The following is a 25,195-nucleotide window of genomic DNA, read 5'->3' on the forward strand; positions in this document are numbered from 1 at the left end:
TGGGCAGCCAGGTGAAATGGGAGGGGGTGGATGAATGGGGCTCAAGAACTTTCTTCTGACTAGCCCTGCCCACTGCAATCCCTGCCTGCAGCGTTTGAAAAGTGCCACGAAGCCAAGCAGAGACTGGGGCCCTGCTCTCCTGGAGCACCGGACTGGACGCTATGCCCCCACCATAGCCCCTTCTCCTGAAGATGGGTTCGAGGTCCAGCCGCTGCACCCGGACAAGGTCCAGATCCCCATTGTGGGTAGTAATGGCTCCAGCCGCCTCCAGGACTCCCGGATATGAGCACAGCTGCCAGGGGAGTGGCCCCATCCCAGCCCTGCTCCCACCACAGAGACTGGGGAGGCAGAGGACAGGTGTCACCGCCTGCTTCCTGTCAACCTTGGCCACCACTGCTAGTGCAGTCATTCGTGCTCATGTCCCCAGTGTTTACATGTCCTTTGGATGCCAAGATGGCAGCTGGGGGTGGGGAGGCAATGGGAGAATTCCTGGGGGGCTCAAAGCACTTTGGAGGGATCTCGGGCCAGGTCCTCAGAGGCCTGCCAGGTTTTACATGGCCTCTGATACCCTCAAACACTGCCCTGAGCTGAGGTTCTGGGTTGCCCACCCCCTGCTCTCCTTCTTGGGCCCCAGCCTCATGACCAGTGTTCCTGCCCCTAGAACAGACCCCAGCCTCTGCCCAGGCAAATTTGGATCTTCCTACTTGAGGCAGGTTGAGGGGCTGGGGGCTGCACAGTGTTATTTGTCAGACTGTACCATCCAGCCCTGTTTATCCGTGCTATTATTTTTGTAAAAACTGTATTATCTGTGGTTCCCATGCCCCAGCCCAGCCTCAGGTCCAATCTGTCTTCCAGGCCTGCTTGCACCTCACTCAGCTCTGCCCCAGGTCTCTGTCCCTCATTCCAACCCTGGCTGTCAGGCCCAGCCAGCAGAGGCCGTAACTCAGCAGCCTGCCCAAAGCACCCGTTTCTGGAGGGTAGGGGTGGGGGCTGCTCAGCAGGAAGTTTGAGCCCAGGGTTCTGGGGAAGGGGACCTTGCACGACACCCCCTTTCCTTCTCCACCAGACTAAAGGCCCAGTCTTCCCAAACTGTTGCCCCTGTTCACGTGCCAAATGGCCCCAGCCCATGTGCCCATCCCCTTTCCTTCTCCGGAGCCATGCAGTGTCTGTTTGTCCATCCTCTGTGCCCTCTGTGCAGTGACAGCCTCACCCAAGCCACCTCTAATCCTCTGTAGCAATAACGGTGCGCTGCCCACCCCTGCCCATCGTGCACCACTAGGATTTTAAAGTCCGTAGATTTTAATGAAATTTCTATTCCTGTCTCTGAGCTGCTGCTGTGCTTTGTCTGACTCTAGGGGACAAGAGTCAGGCTGGGATGGGACCTCTGTCAGTCAAGCCTTTGTGGAGGCCTGGAAGCAGAAAGGACAAAAGCCTTTGATGGTTAGGACAGATGTCTGGCCACTCAGCCCTAAATATCAGAGACCTGGCAAGGGGTGGGGTAAGGACCAGACAATAAACAGCCTTAAAATCCTGGCAAGAGCTCATCCAAGACTAGACCAGAAGCTGGCGGGACAATGGCAGCTGGAGGCAGCAACAGCAGGTGGGGCGAGTTGCAGCAGAGTCCTGCTCTGTAGCTAGCCCTTCAGGTTGGGGTCTGGGGTGCTGCACTGGACACTGGCCCTTCCCTGGGACTGCACCGAAGCTGCCGTCCCCAGCGATGAGTGGCAGCTGGGCCTCCAGGTTGGGGGCAGCGCTCCAAAGGAGGTGCAGGCAGGTGGCCTTGGAGAGGCCCAGCCCAGACTCCAGCAGCCCCAGGGTGGCTAGGAAAGGATCTGAGGCTCTGAGTGGAGGACCCTGAGGGCCGCTGCCTGGACAGGAAGGAGTGGCTGTGAGGGGGGTCAGGGTCTGACCCTTCAGCCCACCCTGCCCACCATCTATGTGCTTTGGTATACCTGTGCTTGGCAGAGATGCAGGAAGGCCGCAGAGAGGCCTGCAGCTCCTGTTCCATTGCTTTCTTCTGTTCCTTCAGCTCTGAAGGAGGGCACAGCTGAGACGGGGCCTGGCTTTCCTAGGGTGTGCACAGTGTGGGGTGGGGTTGGGAGTCTGGGTACTCTGAGGCCTGCTCAGGGTCCTCACCTGCCAGCGTGGGCTCTAGGGTTGCCTTTTTGCTCTGGTGAGCCTCCGTATGTTCCACTTCCAGGCAGTGCTGCAGGGAGAGCTGGTCAGTTGCCCTGCCTGAAGGCAGAAGCCAAGATCCCTAGAGCAGGGGCCCAGGAATTAAGTCCATGCAGCCCCTCAGCCCAACCACCATGAGGGCTCATCCAGAAGAAACATCAGCCCTGCTGAAAGCTGAGCTTGGCAAGATGGTGGTTGGGCCTGCACTCAGATTTAGGGAAGGGAAAGAGGCAAGACACCTGGGCTTTACAGAAGCTTAATTGAAAATTGTTAACCCTGCACATAGGGGTTGAACCAGGATCCAGGATCCTGGGCTGCTAGGACTTCACACATACACAATGTGCACACATGAAAAATGGATGCAGTACTGACAACCTTGACATGCACATATATGTGCAGACTCATGTGTGCCTGGACTCAGGCCCCTAGGTGAGAAGCATGTATGTCTCCGTTCAGCAGAAAACCCAGGGGAAGGCCTAGGGCAGTGCTCACCTGCAGTGTGGAGATCTCCCTCTCCAAGGTGAGGCGCTCCTCCTCCAGGAGGGCCCTGGGACATGAAGGAGCACAGCAGCCAGAACCAGTGCTGAAGAACCCAGTTTGAGACCAGCACACAGCCCCAACTTCTGGAGCCAGCAGGATCCCCTTCAAATCCTTTTCTGAGCCACACTGCCCTATGCTGCTGGGCAGTACCTGTCTTCTTCTTGCCCACTCACAGCCTCAACCCCAGTAGGCATCATCCTGTTCAGTACTATTACACTGGACCTTTTTTTTTTGGGGTGGGGGGGACAGTACAGAGTTTGAATTGAATTCAGGGCTTTGAGTTTGCTAGGCAGACATTTCCCTATCTCTGCTTCCAGAGTAGCTGGGATTATAGGCATATACCACCAGGCCCAGCTTAAAAATATATGTATTTTTGGTAGTACTGGGGTTTGAACTCAGGGCCTCATGCTTTCTAGGCAGGTGCTCTCCCACTTGAGCCACTCTGCCAGCCCTTTTTTTGTGGTGGGTATTTTCAAGATAGGGTCTTGTGAAGTTTTTGCCCAGGCTGGCTTCGAACCTCAATCCTCCTGATCTTTGCCTCCTGGAGTAGCTAGCATTATAGCCAAGAGCCACAAGCTCCTGGAGGCATTGGGCTTTTGACTCTTCCCATCTCCAATCTCCCCCACATCACAGCCTTTCTCCTGCTTATGACCCTCCTGTGGCTCCCCTTGAGTCAGGATGAAAATCCCAGGGCTCTGGCCCCTCCTGGCATCTGCACTTGGCTACTTCCTGGTGGTAACCTCAATAGCTCTGCAGCAACTAGCTCTGTCCACCTCTCAGACTTACTTACACACAGTTCCAGCCCCTCAAGACCCATCCCTGTCTTCTGTGCCGACCCCCACCTATACATACTCAGGTGCCCCTTGGCCTCACCTCAGATATCCGGCAACCTGGTCAATGCTGGACACGTTCAGTTGGTCCTTGATGATACTGAGGTCCCTGTAATTGCTGCTGGCAGATGAAGTCAACATCACCCACCCCAGGCTTTCAGGACACAAATGCTATTTCTCCTAGACAATGTGTCTTTATCACAAAGGCAACATAATATAGTGCAAACAGCAGGAGTTCTGGGGCCTGGGCTTGCACACCAGTTCTCTCACCCTTCACTGTGTGACCTCAGAAAAATTGCTTATTCTTTCTGAGCTTCAGTTTCCTCATCTGCAAAACGGAGACATCAACCCTTACAGGGTTGTGTGAGGTTGAGAATAAGAAACTGTTGCCTCCCACTTCTTATGAATACACTCCTTACTCGGTTGTCTCATTCAGCCTCTAGCTGTAAATACCACTTGTTGCCCTCTCCCCTCAGCTCTTCCTGCCCCTCTAGCCCAGCTCTCACTCCTGCGCTCTAGGCCTGAGAACAGCTTCCCACTGGACACGCCTCCTGTTCTCTCTCCTCTTGCAAAGTTTTTCTCTCCATCTGCCTGGAAAACTGCTCTTCTGACTCCACGATTCAGATCAAACCAGTCACTCTCTCTAGCAAGGCTTGCCTGCTTCCAGACTGGGCAAATGTCTCCTTAAGACTCCTGTAGCCCTCATGTAATGATCCCTGTCACAAGTGGCTGTAAAAGTGTCCAGTCCCAAACTGGCAGTTCCTCCATGGAGCCAGGTGGGCTAGGGCCCTCTGGCGAGCAGGGACAGATCCCTCCCCTACCACTTTACCTGGGCTCACCAGCTCTCATCTGGGGTATCTCCTGCTCTGGAAAGTCACACTTGGGCTCTTCAAAAGCAAAGCGAAGGACCTTGGGGCTAAACTTGGCCCAGGCCTGGGTCTGATCCCTGCAGACGGGGCACATGAAGGAAGCTGAGGGGCTCCTTTCAGGAAACCTCAGGAAAAGGCCATCCTGGCTCCTTGTCAGGGGAAGTACTAGCCCACTGGTACCTGGGAAAGGGGTCCGGACCTGAGACTCCCACCTGCCCTCGAAGATAGCCTTATGGCGGAGACTTTGGAGGAGCTGCCGAAGTTCTTGGCGCACAAGGTCCCTCAGTAGAGGCGGTGGTGCCAGAAGGGAGGAGGGGTCAGAGATAGGACGGGAATCCTGGGCTTGTGAGGATCGAACCTCTTGGAGCAGTGCCTGTAGCATCGTCACCTGCAAGGAGAGCTGGGACACCTTGCTACTGGGCAGGGAAAGGACTGGAGTCAAACAGGCGACGGCAAGGACAGATCTTCAAACTCCCCGCGTAGGGTCAGGGACTCGGAGGAGGTGGGAAATCTCGCGAGTCGTGAGGCAGCCCTGGGGCGTGGCCCACCTTCCCATCCCCCACCTCTGCTCGCAGCTCCAGGTTCAGGTCCACCGCTGCCTCTCCTAGAATCCTCTTCATTTCAGGCCGCTCCGGGAACGGAACGTGCTCCTCCACCAGCTCCCACAGTGATGGGGAGTCCCAGGGCATGGCCAGCCGGCGTCGCTGTCCCCTGACCTATGGGACTGCTGTTCAGAGTGCTGGTGTACTCGGAGACCGCCGGTCGCTCGGAGCGGGGGACACGCCCATCAGCCCCGCCCACCCGGACATCACAGGTCCCGCCTTGTTCTACCGCGGGTCCCTGGCACTCTCTTCTGTTCCGGTCCTGGCAGACCCTCGGGGCCGGCCTTGGTCCTGGTCACTGCCACCGGGAACCAGGCAGTGTGAACAGGGCCCTAGCCCCGCCTCTTCCGCGCGGCCGTTACCCGGGTAACCGTGCGCGTCCCGGGCTCCGCCCCTCAGGAAGCCCCACGCCGCCTAGGCTCGGTCCTCCCGCAGCTGCAGCGGGCGGTCAGACTCCGCACACCGCGGGTGTGGTAGCGCTTGGAAATGGGAATCCCATACAACAGAGCCCGTCCCTGAGCGTCGCGGGTTCATCCTTGGCATCTTTCGGCCTCGAGGCAGGCGGAAGAATTCAGAAATCTGGTCCCAATGGGTTCACTACTTCGTTGCTTTGATTGGCCAGGGGGCAGTGGTAAACTTTCCCCCTAGGGCGGCCCAAATCTAGCAAGCTCCAGCACTTGAACAAATCTGGATCGCCCCGGCTAGGTTCTCTCCCACCACAACAGACTAAGCAGGTCTAGGGACCCGGATCTCCATCCCAAACACACACAGGGACCTGCTCCATTCACGTTTTTTACTAAAGCACCCACACAAGTTTCTGTGCAATGTACAAACACCAGCCGGCCCCTGGGGTTTCTGCCTTTTCTCTGAGACAGGGAGGCGGGAACCACTGACAGATCCAGCCACACCTGCCCCCTCCCATGCAAAGGCCAACCCCAAGATCCCAGGCAGCAACAGCATCCCCTCTGGTCCCCTCCTGGGGCAGCTCCTCAGCAGGGGGTGCACCAAAGCTTGCCCCCTACAATGTTGAATGAAAAAGGTTTCCCCTCCCCTGGGAGCATGGGGGAACCCCAGATCTGAGAATTCCCCCTGGAAGAGACACTGCCCCCTAGTCATACCTCCCACCTTCCAGGCCCTAGGGGACTCAAGGGGGGGGGGAAACTGAGGCACAGAGAGGTGGAGTGACCTAGCCCAGGCCACTCCGCGAGGCAGTGCAGGGGCTGGCCCGACCCTGACAGTGAGGAAGGCTGGGCAGGGGGAGGGAGTGGGGTAAGAAGAAGGGTTGACCCCAGACAGGGCCACACTTGAGGGGCCCGCCCAGGCCAGAAGCCCCTCAAAGTGGGTTCTGAAACTTCTAGGTACAGCTGGCGGTCTGCTGAAGACCCTCAAACACAGCCCATAGTCTCAGTCCTGGGGGTCCCCCACAGAGCAGTTGCCAGCCAGGCTGTAGGTCAGTCCTCTGGTAGGCAATCCTTGGCACCAAGAGCCTTTGTCCATTATCGTCAACCCCGAGGGGGCCATGATGGGGGTCTCCCAATGTCCACTGTGATGTTGGTGAAGAGTGGTTGTCGAGACACCTCCAGGACCTGGTATCGCACTGACCCAATGCCATCCCGCTTCATGGTCAGCTTTGTGTTTTGAATCTTGGTAAACCTACAGAGGATGAAAATGGGTCCAGATCAGGGTGAAATGCCAAATTCAACATGGGAATCTCTGGGGCCAAGGCTCAAGCCATCGTGCTCCTTCAGGGATGACTCTGCAGCTCTTTGCTCTTTCTTGCATCTGCCCTATCTTACCCCCTTCAATCAGAAAACAGAGTTGTGATACCCTCACAAATCTCCCAGCTCAGACCATTCCAAGCTGTAGGCTTTGACATGGAGTGTCTCATAGGAACCTCAAATGCAATGTGTGCCATGTCAGATGCAGCATCTTTACCCTAAAAATCTGAGCCACCTTTTCTGTTCCTCATCCTTTAGTTACTCCTTTCTCATCCATTTATTGAACATTCCCTTGTGCCAGGTTGTGCTCTGAGTACTGAAGACATAGCCATGAACAGAACAGGCGAGGTCCTTCTTATGGCAAACCTGCTTCATTAGGGGAGACAGATGACAGGCAAGGGAAACATCAAAATGCTAAGGGGACAAGATAACTGCCTTGGAAGGAGTACATGACACTCAGTTGAGAGCAGTGGGAAGACAGCATCCTAGGTAGAGGTCAGAGCACTTGTTCCCTAAATTGGGAACAAGATTTTGTACAGCTACATGGCTAGACCTTTATGGGCCAAGGGGAAAACAGATTAAGCTGAGGTTAAAGCATGTATGGGCAGGGCTCTGTAAGTCAGAGTAAGCAGTTCATGTTCTGTTTCATGAGTGACAAGACAATGAGGGATTCTTAACCCAGTTCTGGGAAGGAAGATATCAACTTACAGAGGGACAAGGAGGAAGCCCGTGTAGTAGTTCAGGCAAGATCAAACCAGAGTAGAGGTAGAAAGGATGGAAAAGGCTCAAATATGTTTTGGCATTGACGTGACTTGCCGATGATTTGGACAAGTCACGTAGGGTGATGGAAAGAAGAATATAAGAACCCCCTAGATTTGAGGCAAAAAATAATAATGCACATAGAGTTACTGAGCCATCCAGAGTTCCTTAACCCAGAAATTTCTTACTGTCTGGCCATTTTCACACCCAAGCATCATTAGACACCACTAATTTATGATGGCACCCAGACAAGCTATTTCTGCAACAGCACCAAGGCTCCTAGCAAGTACTTACAGAGCTCAACTCTAACCCTCACCCCAACTGTTCTGATCCTCCCATGCTTCTGAGCTCAGCTCAGACCCCGCTCCTGAACCTCCCAGTACTATGCACTTTCCCTGGGCTGCTTTTCACCAGCTTCCTGAACTCCCTGGGGCCTCATGCTTCTGCCAAACTCCAGCCCTGCATCAGTACAATCCACCTTCCCCACTCCTCCACCCTAAGTTTGGAGTAGAAAAAGCTGGGGAAACAGCAGCCTCACTGGTCCCTGCTCCAGCATGCCCCTTCTGGCTCCATCAATTCCTTCAAACCAGGTCAATGTCTTTTCCAGTTCCAGCCAGCAGCCAGGCCAGTGCTTCACCACCCTGAGCTTCAACAGTAACCCTTTCAAACATAAATCTGACTCTGCCCTTCCTCACTCCAAACTTTTCCATGACACTCCAGCCCCTCTGGCACAAAAGTTAACCGACCCTACCTGGTACTCAAGACCCCGGACAACCAGCACTGAGTGCCCCCAACTGTCACTCCCAGCCTTTGGGTATCTTAAAACCAAATAGTCTTAAAACCAATAGAGTCTTTGTATATGCAATGCATGTTCATATTAGAAATACAACCCCCTTCATCCACATTGGCTTCCTCCATTAGCCTGGTGAATACAGCACTGTGCCCAAAGTAGGCATGAGACCAACATTTGGTGAATGATTAACTTTTCAAACTCTAGTTTACCCTCGCCAACTCCAGGACAGCAGGACAGGTGTGTGCTAGGATAGTACTTTGCCCTCATCACCTTGTGCTGTAACTGTCTGTCCCCTCACCTAAGTGAGCTTCATGAGGGTTATGACTGTTCTGGGTCAGGTTTGACACCACTCACAAAGAAGCATGAGGAAGCCCAGGAAGTCTTTGTCTATATTTCACCTGTTCTTTAGGTCCTCCTCTCAGCCAGCCCCAAACACCAAAAGGGGACTTCCTAAGATGGAGCTGCCTCCTCCTATCTCAGAGGGGTTGGCACTGTCTCGCCACTCCTGTCCCACGGAGTTCGCTTGTCAGGTCTCCTGGAGCTGTATTCAGCACCCACTCTCTCTCATCCTATCTGCTCTGGCAGGGCCTGTATAAGCAGCGGTCACTGATGAGAATGCAGTCTACTCAATGGCAATGTGAGTCCTAGTTTTAAATTCTAGTCATCTCTAGGAATCAGGCCAGGGATGAAAGATACCTGAGAGATGGGGAACAGGGATCATGGGTGCTGGGAGTCACTTCTTGGATCCAAGGGTCAGGGACTTGGGATCACTTCTATCATCAGTACCTTCTGGGAAACCCCCTTTCAGGGGTAAAGGATACTTGAAGCTACCTCTAAAGAGTCAGGGATTGAGATTCAGGGATACCAGAAAGTCACCTCTGAGGGTTGGGCTCATTATGCTTGTCCCGGTCATGCTTGATCATGCGATAGCGGCCTATTCGGATGTCTGGACGTGAGATCTTCATCCCAGTCAGGGAGATCCTGAGGATGGGGACAGACAGACTGGAGCAGGCATCAGAAGGGCAAGGAACCCCACCCAGTCTACACCTCACCCCCTCATCCACCCAGTCTGCTTCCAACCCTATACCTACTCACCGGTTAAAGATGTCATCATCCTCGCCACCCCAGCCCCAGTATTCGTTGGGGAAGCCATTGATCCTCAGAAACTGGGCCTTACTCAGGCCTGACACACCTCCAAAGTAGCCAGCATAGGGCAGCCTATGGCATGGGAGGACAGGTGTCAGAGCCGGAAATGGATTCAAAATGAAAGACCAGAGATGGGGTATGGGGAAAATGTGCAAGTGGGGGCCCAGAGAGGATCTGGCCTAACCAGAAGGGTCTGGGCCAGGGGCCAGCAGGGCACTGAGGCTGGGAGTAAAGGCCTGGGTGAAGTGGGGGTGGTTTAGCTGAGAAGAAAGCCTCACCGGAAGCCAAATTTGTCCATGGCAATGGCAAAATGGCGGGGCTGGTCACCACAACGGTACAGATTGCGATCATCCATGGGGACCAGGTCCACATCGCTGAAGATGAAGCAGTCATAGGCAGCGTCCTCCTTCAATGCCTCTAGGAAGCCCACATTGAGCAGCTTGGCTCGATTGAAGGTGTCCTCACCATGCTAGGCGGAAAGGGGGCGGGGAGCAAGGGAGAATAGGACAGTTCAGTTCTGGGCCCATGACAGCAACTACCTGCCTCCTCACTTTCCAGAGCAGTCCCTGCGCGGCCCACCCAGCCCCTCCCTCCCTGTGTGGTTCCCTCAGATCACAGGATCAAATCTACCTTCTCACCCTATATCTGGCCTTCAAAGGTCTTTCATGATTTAGTTCCAGTATCGTTTCTGGAACCTACCTTCAAACCCAAAGGCCCAACCATACTACATTCCTCAGCAGCTGGAGGACATAGAACATGCCAGACTCTTTCCTGTCTCCAGGTCTTGGTGTTAGCAGTTTCCCCTGTCTAGAATGCTCTCCTCTGCTTGTCAAACTATCCTGACAAGCCTCCCTGGCCCCGGTATGCTTTTTCCCTCCCTCCTCTGAGCTTCCTTCGTACCAGTATCTGTTAAACTGATACCTACAGCTCTCACCTCGTCCACTCACTCAAACGTGCCCTGTGGCCTCTTCCTTTGTGCCAGTGGGGAGTCTAGAGATGAACAACCCTGGTCTCTATCCCTGCTGAGCATAGTCACAAAGTGAGACAATGAATGCCCCAAATGACCACTGTCTAAGATACAAAACCACAGGGACTGAGCCACCAGCCTTAGGCACCTGTCCCCTCTGGCCCACTTTGATCCACATCCAACTCCCTGCACAGCCTCTGACACCAGGACAGGACTGGGGTAGATTTACTTGTCTTCCCAAAACAACAAGCAGAGGACTATAAGCAGTCACATCCCAGTGAGCCAAGGGGCTCCTGAGAAATGAGACAGCAGAGGTTCTGGCCATGCAGGCCTAAGTATCAAATTCTGGACAGAGTGGGGAGAATTCAACAGGAAGAACTGGCCCTGAGCCCTTGCCCCAACCCAGGCTCTCCAGGCTAAAGCCAGAAGCTTATGGAGAAAGGGCCTGGGGCGGGGGGGTTCTCTACAATGAGAGGAGAAACAGCAGCCACTTATTTGCCCCAGCCTAGCCAGAGTCTGATGAGTAGGAGCTGCTCCCTTCTGGACCAGTGACCTGCCCAGCACCACTTGTTCCCTTCTCTCCAGCTACTGCGCCTTCTCTTCCATCTGCCCTCGGAGGGCTTGTCCATTTTTTCCTGGCTCATCGGCATTCCTTCTGCCCTCTCTCACCAGCCAGGGGCCCTAGATTTTTCCCACACGGCTCATAAACATGCTCAGTCCTCTCCCCAGAGGGATAAAACGAACCCCTCTCCAGCCACCGCCCTAACTTTTGCCTTCTCTTCTTGGCAGAGATTTTTAAAAAGAGTTGTCTCCAATCAGCTTTGTTAAATCCAACTCCTTCCTCAACCCACTGCAATCTGCTTCCGCCCCCACCATGCCCCTGAAATGGCTCTTGCTGGGCCCACCTTGTTGCTAAATCCACTGGACTCTTCTTGGGCCACATCCTTCCTTACTCCCCCACAGTGCTCACACAGCTGCCATGTTTCCTTCCTGACACTGACTGCTTCTGGGATACCTGCTCCACTGGGTCTCCTGCCACCCTCTGGCCCATGTTCTCGGCCTCTATAGCAGCCTCACTCTTTCAGTGCTGGCTTTCTCCCCCCACATCCCATGCTCCATGGGCATGTCAGATGTTGTTGGTTTTAAGAAACCTCTCTCCCTGTAGAATGGTTCTCCTATACTTCCCTCAGGCTCTCAGATTCATCCCTGGCAAGACAGGATTCAGAATCATCCTCTCCCCCAGTCATGGCCCAGCTCCTGTTTCCCCTATCACTCACAGGCGTGGTCATCCACACAGCCAACAGCTAAGACCAAAGCCCTCACTTTGTCTTGACATCTTTCTTTTCTCACTACTACTAGTGTGACACCTCCCCTTTATCCCCACAATGACTGCCCCACTCATATACACACATTTACCATCTCTTTCCTGGCCACTATAATCTCTTGCTAACTGGTCAGGCCACCTCTCTCCTCCCTCTTCCACCATTCTCCACATGCAATCATGGCAATCTTTCTTAAAAGCAAACATACACCTTATTCCTTGCTGAAAACAATAGTTCTCCACCATTTTCAGGCTGGAATTCAACTGACCCTTCTTGATTTGGCTTCCACCAATCCTTCCAGCAAATCTTTGCTACCCAGCCTGTATGCTGCACCCCATATCTCTGCCAATAGTTCCTGAACACAGAAGACCTGTTCTTTCGCTGAGCCCTGGTCCTTTTGGTCCCTCTGCCTAGGATGCTTGCCTCATCCAACTGCTAGCTGCTCATCCCCAAGACCTATCTCAACAACTGCTTTCCAGTCTCAGGGTTGGATCAGGCCCCTCTGTGCTCCCATGGTCCCTTGCTCCAACTCCAATCATATACCATCCTCCTGAAGTCTACAGGGATCTACATCCAAGTCTAGAGCTTCTCTGTGGGCAGGGAAGGCCTGCTTCAGATGCAATCTGGGACACAGCCCTAGGCCAGGGCTAAAATGCTGCACTCAGCACACTGGCCTTAGCCACCACCTGCCCCCGAGAATTCCAAGCTTCATCCCTCTTTCACAGTCTAATCTTCCCTCTTCTCAGGGCCCTCAACACCACCTTATGGTCAGTGTACCCTAGGCCTCTACCACCATGGGGTGGGGGTTGCCAAAGGCAGACAATGGCTCACCCCTTTCTGAGGCTATAGACATACCCACCAGCATGCATGTCAACACTCACATGCACATACACCCCTTCATACACACACGAACCTTCCTGTGTACACTGACAAATGCGTACCCCGGCCTCCTTGACCATATACACTCACATACGCACACAGCATGGGCAGACAAAGACCCACAGGTGCCTCCCAAACCCATGTGTGCACCGACAGGCATGTCAGTTCCCATACCCCTAAGCAGGCGTTCCCATAGGTGTGTGCAGGCTCTCTGATGGCTAGTGCCAGCTGCAGGCCACAGACGGCATACCTGGTTGATCACGTAGATTCCATAGCGCAGCCGCTGCCGCCTTAAGATGGGGTGCAGATAGTGGAGCCAGTAACGTAGGTGATGTTCACGGTGTCTAAAGGGGATGATGACTGCTACTGTCTGGGCTGGGGTGCAGTCAGGTGGTGTATAGCGGCCGCCCAGGAGCACACCTGGGTTCTCCCTCTGCACCCGTTCCAGGGGCATGGGTGAGGTGAACTCGATCAGCAATCGGCCCACTGCAGGCAGAACAGTGTCAGGAATCAGAGCCCTCGCCAAAATCCAGGGACACTGGCCTCCTGGGAATGGGCAACGGAACCCCAGGAATAGCCCTCATTCAACAGACCTGGACCCATGGCGCCCCCATGGTTCAAGACTCCATTTCCCCAGTCACACTGGTAGGACACTCTTCCCACCCCTATAGGCAGGCTCCTACGCTACAGGCTCACCAAGACCTGGTGGTGAGTCAGGACAAGGTGGCAGAACAGGAACCGTGGGACCAGGCCGGACACTGGGGACCTCAGGGAGCCCAGAGCTGGGGGCAGTGGCGTTGGGCCGAGAGCAGTTGGTGCTGCTGCTGGCTGCTGGGTGGAGGGCACGGGCAGGACCTCGGGCACTGAAGCGGCTGAAGAAGGCCAGGTGCTGGGCATAGACGTCAAAGTAGAGGATGACGGCCACAAGAAAGTGCAGCAGGCAGAGAAGGAGCACAGCCTTGCAGACGCGCTCCAGCGTCCCCCCAAGCAGTCTGCTCATCCCGCAGGTGGCCGCTGGCCTGCCCAATGGGCCCGGGCATCCGGCTGCTGGCCTGAGCATAGAGGTAGAGAAACAGACTTTGTAGGTCAGAGCAGAATGGGCAAGCTGACCACCTACCTCCTACCCAGCTGTTCATTCACAGACCCACATCCTTACACACTTGCCTACTCACAACCATTGACACTCACAGACTCACATTCTATTTGCAAACAGACAGTCAGTCGCTGGCAACTCAGTGCTCACTTATCTGCAGGCACACTCAGAACTGAAGTAAGTGCATTATGTTCCTTGTCTTCTCATAGGTACACAGGTACACACTCAGGTACACACCCTTACTGTACAACTCTACACACATATACTCCCAGGAACACAAGACACGTGAACTCTGATCACACAGACTCATACCTCAGTATGGAAACACATTTACCTAGGAACCCTCATGTGCACCTGTGCCCCAGAGAACAGACACCCCACTGGGCAGCATCCTCAACCCAGGGCTCATGGCTTAGGGAAAGGGAGCACTTACTGAGTACCTACCATGCAGGAATACTTTATACTCATGACTTCATTTAGTCCTTCCAGCAGCCATGGTGGGAAGTGGTTTGGTCATTCAGGTCCCTGAGGCAAGCGGGCCAGGCCAACTGGGACCAGGCTGAGAAGTGGCACTCTGCATCCAGGGGGCCCAAATATGGACAGGATGTTTATATGATCCCTTCCCACTGGGGCAAGAGGTCAAGTACAGGGTGGGGCAGGAGATACCCTCACCTAAGACCTCAAGGCCATCTCTTGAGTCTGCCCTGCACAGCTAGTTTGGATTCCCAGAAGGGCTTGGGCCCTTCAGAAGGGGCACAGTTCTCAGCATGGTGGGGAGGGGTCTTGCTTGGGCCACGGCTCCAGCTGTGGTTCCAAATGAGCATCAACCACTTCTGGCAGTGCTCCAAGGAGCAGAGGGTTTCAATCACACATAATCACACCTTTGGTCCCAGCAGTAGTTGCCCATACTCAGACATACACATAACTACATGATGATAGTCACATACCAGCCACATACCAACAAAGCCTGTGCTCTCAGACTTAAGACAGACACACAACCAGGCTCACGGGCAGCTCACACCCAGACCCACGTGCAAGCATTCCCACCCTTCCCTCTGGGACAGGGGTTTTGGGTAAAGCGGCCGCCAAGCTGAGGGGTGCCTCTGGGCGGGGCTGGAAGGCTGACCACGTGGCACCCCGGGACAGGGGGACGTACCAGAGATCGAGACGGGGGAGGCAGCAGAGATTGGGTGGGTGTGGAGCACTGAGGGGCGAGAGGCACTTGGAGTAGGGGGAGTGGATGTGAGGTACAGGCCGAGGCACAGGGGAGATGTGAACCGAGCGCCTCCCCGCGCCACGAGGCCAGGGCGAGCGAGGACAATGAGCGAGGCTGGCTGGGGGCGGGCGCAGGAGCCCAGGAGAGAAGCCGAAGGATTGGGGGTAGGGGGGGGTGAAGCCAGGCCGGGGGCTGGCCACCGGCGCCTCTCACCCGGTCCTGGGCTGGGATCTGGGGCTGCGCTCGGGCAGTCCCTCGCGGAGATAGGTCTGCAATTTCGGGGCCCTGGATCGGGGACCGCGCGCGCCCTCCTCTCACCCGGCGCTCAGCAGGAGACGCCGCTCCAGCTCGGGCAGGGTTCCCGGCTCCGGCAGCTGCAGACGGCTCCGTTCCCCATGGCCCGGCCCCGCCGCCTCCCGCCGCCCGGTCAGCGGCCCCCGCGGCCCCCGGGCCGCCTCCCGCCGCCGCCGCGGGCCATGGAGCCGAGCCGCCCCGGGGGGTAGGGCGGGGCCGGGCGGCCAGGCAGACTCACGGACCGGCGGACCGACGGACCACAGCGCCGCCGCCTCCCTCCCGCGCTACGGCGCCTCGGAGGGGCAGGCCCGGCCGGCGCGCCCGCGCGCGCGCCCGCGCGGCTCCCGCCTCCAGCGCGCCCGCACGCGCCGCGCGCCGCTGCCACGAGCCAAGCACCGCCCAGCCTGGCAACGCGGAGGCCCTGAGCTTGGGAGCGGCGCGGGAATGTCAGACCCCCCCTCCCCGCCCCCCTGCACCGGCTTAGAGATGGCCCGGGAGAGGGCGCCCAGTGACCAAGCCCTTCAGCGAGAAGTGGGGGACCGGGGCTGGAGGGTGTGCCGACGCAGGCAGGGGAATAGGGATTTGTTAATCCTTTCATAGGCGCCAAATTGAAAGTCCACCAGCACAGTGCGGCTGCAGGTTTAGTAGGACCCTTAAAGGTGTAAACTGTAAGTAACTGGGGCTTCTAGGGTAACAATTAGGTGAGATTAGGAGACAATCAGAAATCGGACAGCATCTGGACGGGAACCTGGGAATTTGAACCAGAATACAGATTGCTGGGAGGGCATGGACAACGGACAGAACTACCACATAGGGAATAGGCTCTGAGCCCCTCCATAGTAAGTGTTGATGCCTGAGGTTAGAGCTAGGTAAATAGTTGTGGTCAATTTGGGCCCAGTGGACAAGACCCTGAAGGACATAGGGCTAGGAGCCCTAGACTCTTCAACAAAAATGCTCCAGAGTCGCAGAGTCCTTAGCCCAGCACCCTTACCTCCCCACCAAGGGGCCAGCTCTGTCCAGAGCAGAGATGAAGTGTTCAGAGCCAGAAAGGTGGCAAGAGGATAGCATGAAGTGGGGATTCATAGGCCCTTTACTCATCTCTGCGAAAGGTGGCGCAAGAGGGCAACGGAAGCTGCATTGAGCTGCACAAATACCACATTTATTTCACAAACACTGGGAAGATGGGTTGGGGGTGCACAGCTGCACACACAGTTGCCGTCAACAGCTCATTCCCCCACAGTGGAGATTCAGCCTGGATCGCAGTGCCTCCAAGTCAACAGGCAGTGAGAGGTGAGTGCAGGGAAGGCCCTGAACACTAAGGCCCCCGAAAGGTTGAGGGGCGCAGCTCCAACTGTCCCAGGAAAACCAGCAATAAATAAGAGCAGGGCACAGCCCCACCCACACAGATCATCTAGTCACCCATCTTCACTCTGGAAGTCTGCAAAAGAAGAATGGGAGAAATCAGACAGGGACCTAGCAAGCCCATGACTGGATGGACAGACAACAAAGGATGACCAGACAGGACAGATGCACTGTGACAGACAGATGAATAGGGACAGCCAGACAAATGGTTTGGCTGAGAGATAAAAAGATGGAAAAGTAGCATATGGATAGTGCCAAGAGTCAACCCAGTCAAGTACCCAGTCATATTTAGACGCTGAGGCTCATATTTTAGTCACAAACCCATACACTGTGCATCAGACAAGATACACAATTGATGTGCTTTCCTGTTGACAGGTAATGTCACAGAGAAATACATACAGACCAAAGAGACAGTCAAACATGTCAGGACTAACAGAGACAAAATTCCAACCCAGTCTAGACCACAAAGACATCATCTGTATTTCCAGGGATAGCCATCACTAAAAGGATGACAGATAACAGAACAGAAAGATCTATCTATCTAAATGAAAGAAACATATACACAGCAACAGAGGGAAAAACAAAAGGGGGAAACCAGGAGATAGGAATGAGGTGGTGAAAGATGTTCAGGGGTTCTACAGTTACAGAGAAGGTGAACACGTTGGCTTCTCTGGGAGGAAGGGAAGGCTGGGCTGGGGACAAGGGATTTAGCTTGTCCCAGAGAGATTTAGCACCTGAAGGATTGCAACGATGACCCCAAAGAGTCCGATGGCACTGCCAAAGATCTCCACGATGAGAATCTTTACAAAGAGGCTGGGGTTCTGTGCGTCAGCCAGGGCGGCCCCACTGCCCACGATGCCCACGCAGACTCCACAGAAGAGGTTAGACAGACCCACTGTGAGGCCAGCTCCAAACATGGAGTAGCCTAAGGGACAGAAAGGAACTCAGGCCAAGCTAGGCTCAAGGGGAGATGAAGACAAGGCCCAACATGGGCTAAAGGGGCCAACTCTCACCCCCCAATTCTGCAAAGCAGAATTGAGCAATACCAATATGAGGAGTCCAAGCTGGGAGGCAAGAGGGAGAAGAAGGCCCAGCTTTTCACCTCACATGCCACCCACCCACCTACCTGCGTGGTAGTTTCGATGACCAATGGCCTTGGGGTCAGTAGCACTGAAAGGCTGAAGGGGGGCAAAAAAAGCAATCAGAAATCACCCTTTATGCACCCGCCTCCCCTTCCTCCAATCTTTGGGCAATGTGTAAAACACACTAGAATGGATACCCATGCCCACCCTGGTCATCCTTACCTCAGCCATGTTGCTAATGACAATTGCCATGATGATGCCATAGATGGCCACAGCCTCACAGAAGATGATACTGGCAGTGGTGACAGTAAGGGGTGGAAAAGAAAGAGATGAGAAACCAATCTTCTTTCCCAGAAAGTTCTCTGCAATCCTTCCTTGATTCACATTTCCACCCTTTGGGGAGGCTGGTCAGAAGCAGAATGTCCTGAGGTCAAACACACCATAGCTGGCTCTGACAGCTGAGGGCCCTTAAACTTACCTGACCAGGTTCTTGGTTTTGATCCTGGGGGCCTTCACCCCTCCACCAATGATGGAGGAGCCAGTAATATAGATGCCCCTGGTGGAAGGAGAAGAAACTGATGAGCAGAGCCCAAGCTATCAGGGCCTCCACGATGACTAAAAACCCAGTAACCACCACCTGCCATGACTCAGGCCTTCCCCCCAGTCCCACCACCGCAGCACTCACCAGGCTGCTCCAACCACAGACAAGGAGATTGCTAGACCAATGCCCAGGTTCGACCACATGAAGGGGGAAGTCTCAGTCAGGAACCTGGTGTGGAAACAGAGAAGAAAGCAATTCAGCTCTGGTCAGGAAGGGGACACAAACCTCTAAGCCTCCCACTCCCCTCCAACCCCGCCAGCAGGGATGCTTGCAAAGGGAGTGTTCTGAGCAGCTGGGGGACAAAAGAGAGAAGCAGCTGATAGGGGAATCTTCTTCCTGCCCTCTCTTACCATGCCACATCGAAGCGGAAGCCCAAGTCAAAAATGGTGTAGCAGATTCCTGCAGCAGTGAAAATAAGGGTGAGGGGCTGCTTTGGAGAGAAGCTCCCCAGACGACAGAAATAAGTACTGGCCAGCTGACTGCCTCCTACATCTAAGTTAAGGGAGAAGCCCAAGGCTCAGGCCTCCATTTCCTGCCACTCCCACAGTAACACAGCTCCCTCAATGACACCAGGACCCTCCACAGGCACGCCCGGCAGGTGGGAAAACCCTGGAGGCCGGGAGGAGGCAAGCGCTCTGGCCAGGCCCCGCCAGATCCCGCCGGCCCGGTCCGCACCGCTGTTTACCCAACACACTATAGGTGGGGGAGGAGGAAGACACGGCAGAAGAGGAACCTGAGAGGCCGGCTCATGACCCTAGCAGGCCAGTCGCGAGGAAGAAAGGGACGGCAGCAGTGAGACGCGAAGATGCCATAGTGACAGAAAGGGGCTAGTGGCGCCCTCGCGGCCCCTACCTATCGCCGTCCGCCCTCCTCTCCAAGCCCCGGCTTCCGCCAAGATCCCAAAGGCGGAAGGCAGGCTCGGGAGCCCAAGGCGGAGTTCCGCGCTGGGGCCCGGTATTTTGCTACCCCCTTCCCCCGCAAGGCTCCAGGCGGCCGCCTCGGGGGCCCCACTGCTGCTCGCGTCCGCCCGGGCCCGGCCTCACCCACGACGAGCATGCAAGCCCAGAAGGCGACGAAGACCCCAGAGTAGAGCAGCGCCAGCCCGGTCATGGCGGCAACGACGGCGGGGATCGGACCCGTCTGGCCAGAGCTAAACAGCTTCCCTGCGTTCACCGTCCGCCCCGCAGTCGGTCCGCCCACCCCGCAGCGCCACCTGACGCGCCCACGTGACGGGACAACACCACGTGACCCCCCGGGCACTGCGCGGCTGCTAGAGCGCGGACACGGCAGACGCCCCGCGCCGAGCATTGTGGTGGTTGTAGTCGAGCCTCGGGATAGGCTCCGGCGCCTTCCTCACCAGGTTGCCGGGGTCTCTGGCTCGTGCTTTTCGCGTCTTTCCACCGGCCCTGACTTATTCCCGGGCCTCCTCTCGCCACCGTTGTCCTATCCAGTTCCGGGAGGGTGCCGGACTGTTTCCTCTGCCTGAAGCGCGTCCTCTTCGTGCTCATCCTATTGCCTGGCTAACACCTACAGCACGCCTTCCCTAACCTAGAGACAGGGTAGCGTGCCAGCTGTGGGCTCCCACGATGTCCTGGTGATCTTTATAAGGCCATGCCGTTCCGGGTTTATCTATTTCGATGGATCCCATTTCACTCACAGTAAATGCCAAACTACATCCCAATGATGCAGCTCCTCACGTCCCTTACCTATCGTGTCTCTACACCCCCCCACCCCACCCCGTAGGGGGTCTGGGGACACAACGCAGGGCCTCACCATGTTAAGTAAGCACTGCTACCAACGAGCTACACCTCTGGATCCCTAATATCCCACCTTGTCTCTGGCTGCCCTCCTGCCTCCACTACGCTCCTGCTATTCCTTGAACGTGCCAGTGGTACCCCTACCCCATTGCAGTCCTTGCATCTATTCTAACTATCCACATGCTCACTCTGTAACACCCAGTCTTTACTCAAAGCGTTCCCTGCCCACTTTAATATTGCAATTCCCACCTCCCTTAAACACTCCCTTTCCCCTTCCCAGCTTTGTATTTCCCCATAGTATGTACTTGCCACCATTTGGAATATGAGTATTTTATTGTTTGTCTACCTCCCCTGGAAAAAAAGGAAGCACCATGATTTCTGTCATACTCACTACTGTATTTCTAGTACCTGGCATAGAACAGGCCCTCGATGGGTGTTTGTAGAATAATACATGAGTGGTGCCCACCTTGTCCTGGCTTCCATGCCCAATTTACAGCTCTGCCTCTACCATTAGAAAAGGGTGAGGAACCAGATCTGGACAATGCCAGTAAAAAGACAAGATTCTCAGCAAATGTGGCAAATGAGGAAGTGAGTCTTTTACTTCACTCCTCTCAACTTTTGGGGTCCAGCAACTCCACTTCACTTGAAGCACCACCATGTTGGCTGATGCCTGGGTTTAAGACCAAATGTTCTTTTCACTTCTTTTCTTCTGACAATTATTTTTTTCCTCCACAAGATCCAGCTTAGGTGTCTCCTCTTTGGGAAGCCTCATGAGTCCTGGTCAGATGCCTGCTATGGGATCCAGCTGCCCCAGGGGCCCCTCCTCACAGACAATACTGTTTTACTATGTGATCAGTGCATATTTAACGGTCTCTCTTCTCAGCCACACTGAGGATAAGAACCTAGTTAAATACAACTCATATCTCAACCCACAGGATCTGAGTGCTTGACAAATAAAAGGAAACCAAAGGAGAAAATGTATTTGGTTTATTTGAGTTTCTGTGATGTCCCTGGGAAATAAGTCCAGGTCAAATATAGATCAGCACTATCCAATAAAACTTTCTGCGATGCTGGAAATCTCCCATAGCTGCCCTGTTCCCCTCATGCATCTATCTGAGTATTTGAGATGTGATTAGTGTGACCAAGAATCTGAGCTTTTAATCTACTTAAACTTAAATTTGAATAGTCACATGTTAATACTGTCCTGGACAGTGCAGGTCTAGACCAGTGGTTTTCAACCAGGAGCAGTTATGCCCCAGCAAGGGGCATTTACTAATATCTGGAGACATCATCCGGCCCAAAATGTCAGCAGTGCTGAAGATGAGAAATCCTGGCCTGGGCCATCTAACACTTGCTTCTTAACAAGGGCAGAACCTCACCTGCAGACTCAAGAACTGGGATTGGCCACAGGTACTGGGCTGGTCATGGGACAGATGGCCCAGAAGACTTCAGGGAAACCCCTAACCGTTTTTCTCATCAGTCAAACAACAGGCATTTACTGAGCCACTGTATGGTGAGCCTCACAATAGTGCTAGGACAGAAAAGACATGAATCCTATCCTCGGTGAGGGGTTACTGCCCTCTCTCCATCCACTTCTTCAAGGATCCTGGCAGGGTGATAAGAAGTAGGTGAAGAGAGCACTAAGGGTCCCAGCAGATATTCCTAACTCCTTCTGTGTCTCTGACCTCACACAGCATCAGCTGCTTCCCTCGTCTTCGTAGGCAATAGCAATCCCTCGTCTTCCACTTACAGCTTCTGTCACTGGTGTCTGACCCAGGCGGGGCTCCAGTCCCTGCCAGCTCCGGGAACTAAGGAATGAAGCTGTAGAGAAAGAAGCTCAGACTCAGTGGGCTGGATCTAGAGAAGGGTTCCACCAGGTGGTAAGACATTTACACATCTACCTGCAGGACTGCTCTCAATGAGCTCTAGCAGGGGCCTCGGGGTCAGGGCAGAGCATCCAGGATCATTTGATGACTTCCAGGAAGGTGGGGGTCGGAGCTCCCCAGAAATGAGAGACACATCTGGGGTGTCCCACAGCTCTGACTCAGGTGGTGGGAGGGGCACGTGGAAGGGAGAGCCTAGAACAGAGGGAGAAAAGAAATTCATACTGGCTTCTCAACTCCTTGCCCCAAGTTTCTAGTTGAATTAGAGCCCTACCACTCACCAGGCAACAAGTCCGCATAATGTGTGAGGTAAGGAGCCAGGCCTGGAGGTGGCCAAGCAGGGTTGCAAGCAGCCTCCAACTCACATGGCGCCAATACAGGCCGGAAAAAGCTACCAGAAGGTTGTGGGGCTAGGGCACCCAGAGGACAGGCTAACAGCACAAAAACATCCATCTCAGGGAAGTTGGCAAGCTTGGCAGGGGTGGGCCGCCCCAGGGCCAACACATAGCTACGTTTGCCGGCAGCCTGAGTTATGTTCCGTAGGTGTGCCAGTGCCTCATGATGTTGGGCCACACCCAATGTGCCTGCCAACAACCCTACCACACGGGCATCTCTGGCCCTTTCTACCAGATACCATCTTCGCGCCCTTAGCCGTTCAGCTCGGGCACCCTGATCCTGTGTCTGTCCTGTATCTGGGCAGCAGGAGAAGAAGGGCTGCCCTGGTGCCCAACCCAAGAGCAGCCTGCTCAGGTCTGGGTCAAGGTCAGTATCAGAACTGGCCTCAGAACCCCCCACATAGAAAGCACCATATTCTTCTAGATGCCTCCCTGGGGCAAGGGGGAAGTAGCGCCCAAAACACTCCAGGGGTCCAGGCTCTGAACTGGGGGACCCCAGTGGCAAAGGAAGAGCTGGACTGGAGACAAGCAGATCCTGGTACCTCGGGTGCAGTAGAGTGGCCAAGGCCTCTGGAAGAGAGGAGGTGATGTCAGGGGTGGAGCCTGGCAAAGCAGGAAATCCCTCTTCCCCAGGAGACTAAACGTGACCCAAAAGCAAAGGCTGGGGCCGACCCCCTATCAAGAGCTCTGGGGGAGTGTACTGAAATCGGAGAAATTAAGGCATGCAGCTATGGGCCCACCCTTTCTTCTTGCACAGGCATAACCTCTCACCCAAAGCGTGGGCACAGGCTGGCTCACTCAGCAGTACCACAGGTGCTGTGGGGTCTGGGTTTTGGGCTTCAAAGGCCTTGGCACAGAGCTCCAAGGCCACAGAACGTTGACCAAAGACAAAAGCAACAGGCAGTGGGCGGGCTGGAGGGCTTAAGCAGGCAGGGCCAAAGTGTACAAGGGCCTGAGCTCCAGCTTGTTCAGCACCCAACACATCCACACAGCAGCTGCAGGAGAGATACCATCAGTGAGATTGGCTCACATCTGGAGGTGAGTTGCTGTTATCAATGGGAAATAATAGCCAGTGAAGAAAATAGCGAAATGAAAGGAAGATACTGTCATGGAGGGAAGCTAGTATCTGGAAAGGAGTCATCATGTTCAACATCATTATCAGGGAAACACAGCCCTTGGAGGAAGACACTTCCATAGCAGAGAAACACCATGAGGCCTGGATCCCCAGGCCTAAGCCACGTAAGCCCGCGTTCACACCTGCCATAGGCCGTGTCCCCCAAAATGAACATCTTCGATCCTGTGGTCTCTTCTAGTCGTGCAGCCACAGCCCCTGCATCTCCCAGGAGCTGGTCAGGGAACTGCAAGGCCACCTGTAAGCATAAAGTCATGGAGTCAGGAACAGCCTCTCTCCCCCATCGAAAGAAAACCTTCCAAGACACCTGTTCCCACTCAACATTCAAAGTTCCTGATCCCAGAGGAGCAGTGGGCTCCACGGAGTGGGTGGCAGGTGGTCCACGCGCTGCGGACAAGTCTCCGATCTCCCCACCCTCAGCCCCCCCCCCACCCCCCGCCAAATCCCGATCCTTTGGGTGCCCCATCCCCAGAGGCAAGTCATCCCTCCTCCCTAAGTCTGCCCTCACCCGTTGACACCCCACGTCGCGAACAAATTCCACGACTCGCTCTAGCTCGTATACTCTGTCGAGGTCGGCGGGAGGAGTGAGCAGTCCCGGGACGCCCGCCTCCCTTTTTAGGACAGCCTCCGCAGGGCTGCTGAACGTTGACTCCATGAGGTACAGCTTGGGTGGCGGGATGCAACGGGGTCAACTTCGGATTTGCGTCCCTCAAAAGTAGCCCTCCGGGGTGGGTCACAGTCGCTTATAGAGACTGGGAAGCAGCTGGTCAGTAAGCCCTTGAACCCTTCCAAACTAACAGTGCACATGGACCTACCAGGATTACTTCCGGGTTTGGGGGCGGAGTGGTGGAGCGCGATAGTTATTTTACCAATCCTAAACTAGTACCGCCTCCTGGCCCCACAGAGAACCAATGACCTGTAACGAGGGTCAGTAGGAAGTGCGAAGGAGAAAGGCGCGGGGCCTCATGGGTGTTGTAGTTCCTTTAGCCCCAGCACCCGACCTGGGTGCTCTCAGGTCAGCCTGTAGCCTGCCCTCCCAATGTGCTCCTACCCACTATAGGCATCTCATGCGCATTGCATAGTTTTTAATCTCAGCGTCAAACTGCCTGGGTTTGAATACTGTACTTATCTGCAAAATAGAAGTACAATAGTACTTCCTGATAGGATTGTCCTGAGGGTCAAATTAATTTATAACACTTTACAAAGTAGTAATTTGCATATCCCATTTGGTATTATGCTCAGCAATTTGTCAGTCAGGCAAACTGAGCACTTACTGTTCATCAGGCACCATATTCCTAAGAGTTTAGTCTTTGGAGTAAGAATTATCCCATCTTGCGGACAAGGACATTTAGGCTGAGGTACTATTAAACTACCTAATAGTAGACAGTAGGTCTACAAGACACAGTAGGTCAGCAGCACAATCAGCATCAAAGCCAGATCTGATTTCAGAAGCTAGGCTTTAAACCCCCTCATTCTCCTACTTTATATCCACATTTGTCTTGGAGAGGAATGAGGGGGGAGGGGGAAAAACGACAAACAGAAGACACCTGAACACCATGTGCTAGGGCAAAAAGACTAAAAGTATGTGAAACATCTCCACATAGTCCAGGAGAAATGAGACATCAGGAGTAAAGTGAGAATGAACTTGAGAAGGGATGGGATGGCAGATGACAAAGAGGGACTGATGCTAGCTGGCGTGGGAAGAGACTGAGAAAGAATGGAAGACACAGAACTCATGCAAAAGTTGGGAAAAGAGCAGGGATGAATATGCATATAACCA

At 54.6% G+C, this 25,195-nt stretch overlaps 5 protein-coding genes across 23 annotated transcripts in view; 1 reads left to right on the plus strand and 4 right to left on the minus strand.

Moving 5' to 3' along the window:
* The window catches only part of Slc6a9 (solute carrier family 6 member 9), a 29,504-nt gene extending 28,177 nt beyond the window's left edge, over positions 1-1,327 (plus strand). For all 5 annotated transcript variants that reach the window (XM_074080332.1, XM_074080334.1, XM_074080330.1 and 2 more), the window contains one exon: positions 92-1,327. In XM_074080332.1, coding sequence (XP_073936433.1) covers positions 92-286 — 195 coding nt within the window. In that variant the 3' untranslated portion in view covers positions 287-1,327. The remainder of the gene's footprint in view (positions 1-91) is intronic.
* Ccdc24 (coiled-coil domain containing 24) lies at positions 1,289-5,419 on the minus strand. 5 transcript variants are annotated; one of them, XM_074080340.1, is made up of 8 exons: positions 4,978-5,419; positions 4,627-4,802; positions 4,375-4,491; positions 3,589-3,663; positions 2,668-2,722; positions 2,137-2,206; positions 1,953-2,031; positions 1,423-1,864 (listed from the first exon to the last, which is right to left on the minus strand). In XM_074080340.1, the coding sequence occupies exons 1-8, from the start codon at positions 5,101-5,103 to the stop codon at positions 1,552-1,554; spliced, it is 1,011 nt and encodes a 336-aa protein (XP_073936441.1). In that variant the 5' UTR covers positions 5,104-5,419; the 3' UTR covers positions 1,423-1,551. The 5 variants fall into 5 exon arrangements, with proteins under 5 accessions (XP_073936438.1, XP_073936441.1, XP_073936439.1 ...); XM_074080338.1 differs by having other exon boundaries at positions 1,423-1,868; XM_074080337.1 differs by lacking the exon at positions 1,423-1,864 and adding an exon at positions 1,289-1,409 and having other exon boundaries at positions 4,375-4,802.
* A 376-nt stretch (positions 5,420-5,795) lies between these two features.
* Positions 5,796-15,367, minus strand: B4galt2 (beta-1,4-galactosyltransferase 2). Of its 11 annotated transcripts, none has more exons than XM_074080343.1 (8): positions 15,228-15,364; positions 14,138-14,267; positions 13,297-13,652; positions 12,851-13,086; positions 9,711-9,901; positions 9,382-9,504; positions 9,163-9,288; positions 5,796-6,669 (listed from the first exon to the last, which is right to left on the minus strand). In XM_074080343.1, the coding sequence occupies exons 3-8, from the start codon at positions 13,598-13,600 to the stop codon at positions 6,519-6,521; spliced, it is 1,131 nt and encodes a 376-aa protein (XP_073936444.1). In that variant the 5' UTR covers positions 13,601-13,652; positions 14,138-14,267; positions 15,228-15,364; the 3' UTR covers positions 5,796-6,518. The 11 variants fall into 11 exon arrangements, 9 of the variants coding, with proteins under 9 accessions (XP_073936444.1, XP_073936443.1, XP_073936445.1 ...); XM_074080342.1 differs by having other exon boundaries at positions 15,123-15,338; XM_074080344.1 differs by lacking the exon at positions 15,228-15,364 and adding an exon at positions 14,366-14,383.
* Positions 15,368-16,340: 973 nt separating this feature from the next.
* Atp6v0b (ATPase H+ transporting V0 subunit b) lies at positions 16,341-19,472 on the minus strand. Its single transcript, XM_020178065.2, has 8 exons — positions 19,292-19,472; positions 18,599-18,647; positions 18,333-18,416; positions 18,126-18,203; positions 17,870-17,939; positions 17,692-17,743; positions 17,300-17,490; positions 16,341-16,641 (listed from the first exon to the last, which is right to left on the minus strand). The coding sequence occupies exons 1-8, from the start codon at positions 19,356-19,358 to the stop codon at positions 16,615-16,617; spliced, it is 618 nt and encodes a 205-aa protein (XP_020033654.2). The 5' UTR covers positions 19,359-19,472; the 3' UTR covers positions 16,341-16,614.
* A 1,505-nt stretch (positions 19,473-20,977) lies between these two features.
* Dph2 (diphthamide biosynthesis 2) lies at positions 20,978-24,251 on the minus strand. The gene is made up of 6 exons (XM_074080372.1): positions 23,924-24,251; positions 23,541-23,653; positions 23,055-23,278; positions 22,170-22,853; positions 21,907-22,083; positions 20,978-21,826 (listed from the first exon to the last, which is right to left on the minus strand). Exons 1-6 carry the CDS (start codon positions 24,068-24,070, stop codon positions 21,702-21,704), a joined length of 1,470 nt encoding a protein of 489 aa, XP_073936473.1. The 5' UTR covers positions 24,071-24,251; the 3' UTR covers positions 20,978-21,701.
* Between the last annotated feature and the right edge of the window lie 944 nt (positions 24,252-25,195).

The sequence above is a fragment of the Castor canadensis genome, chromosome 7, assembly GCF_047511655.1.
Source record: "Castor canadensis chromosome 7, mCasCan1.hap1v2, whole genome shotgun sequence".
NCBI classification, from domain to species: Eukaryota; Metazoa; Chordata; class Mammalia; order Rodentia; family Castoridae; genus Castor; species Castor canadensis.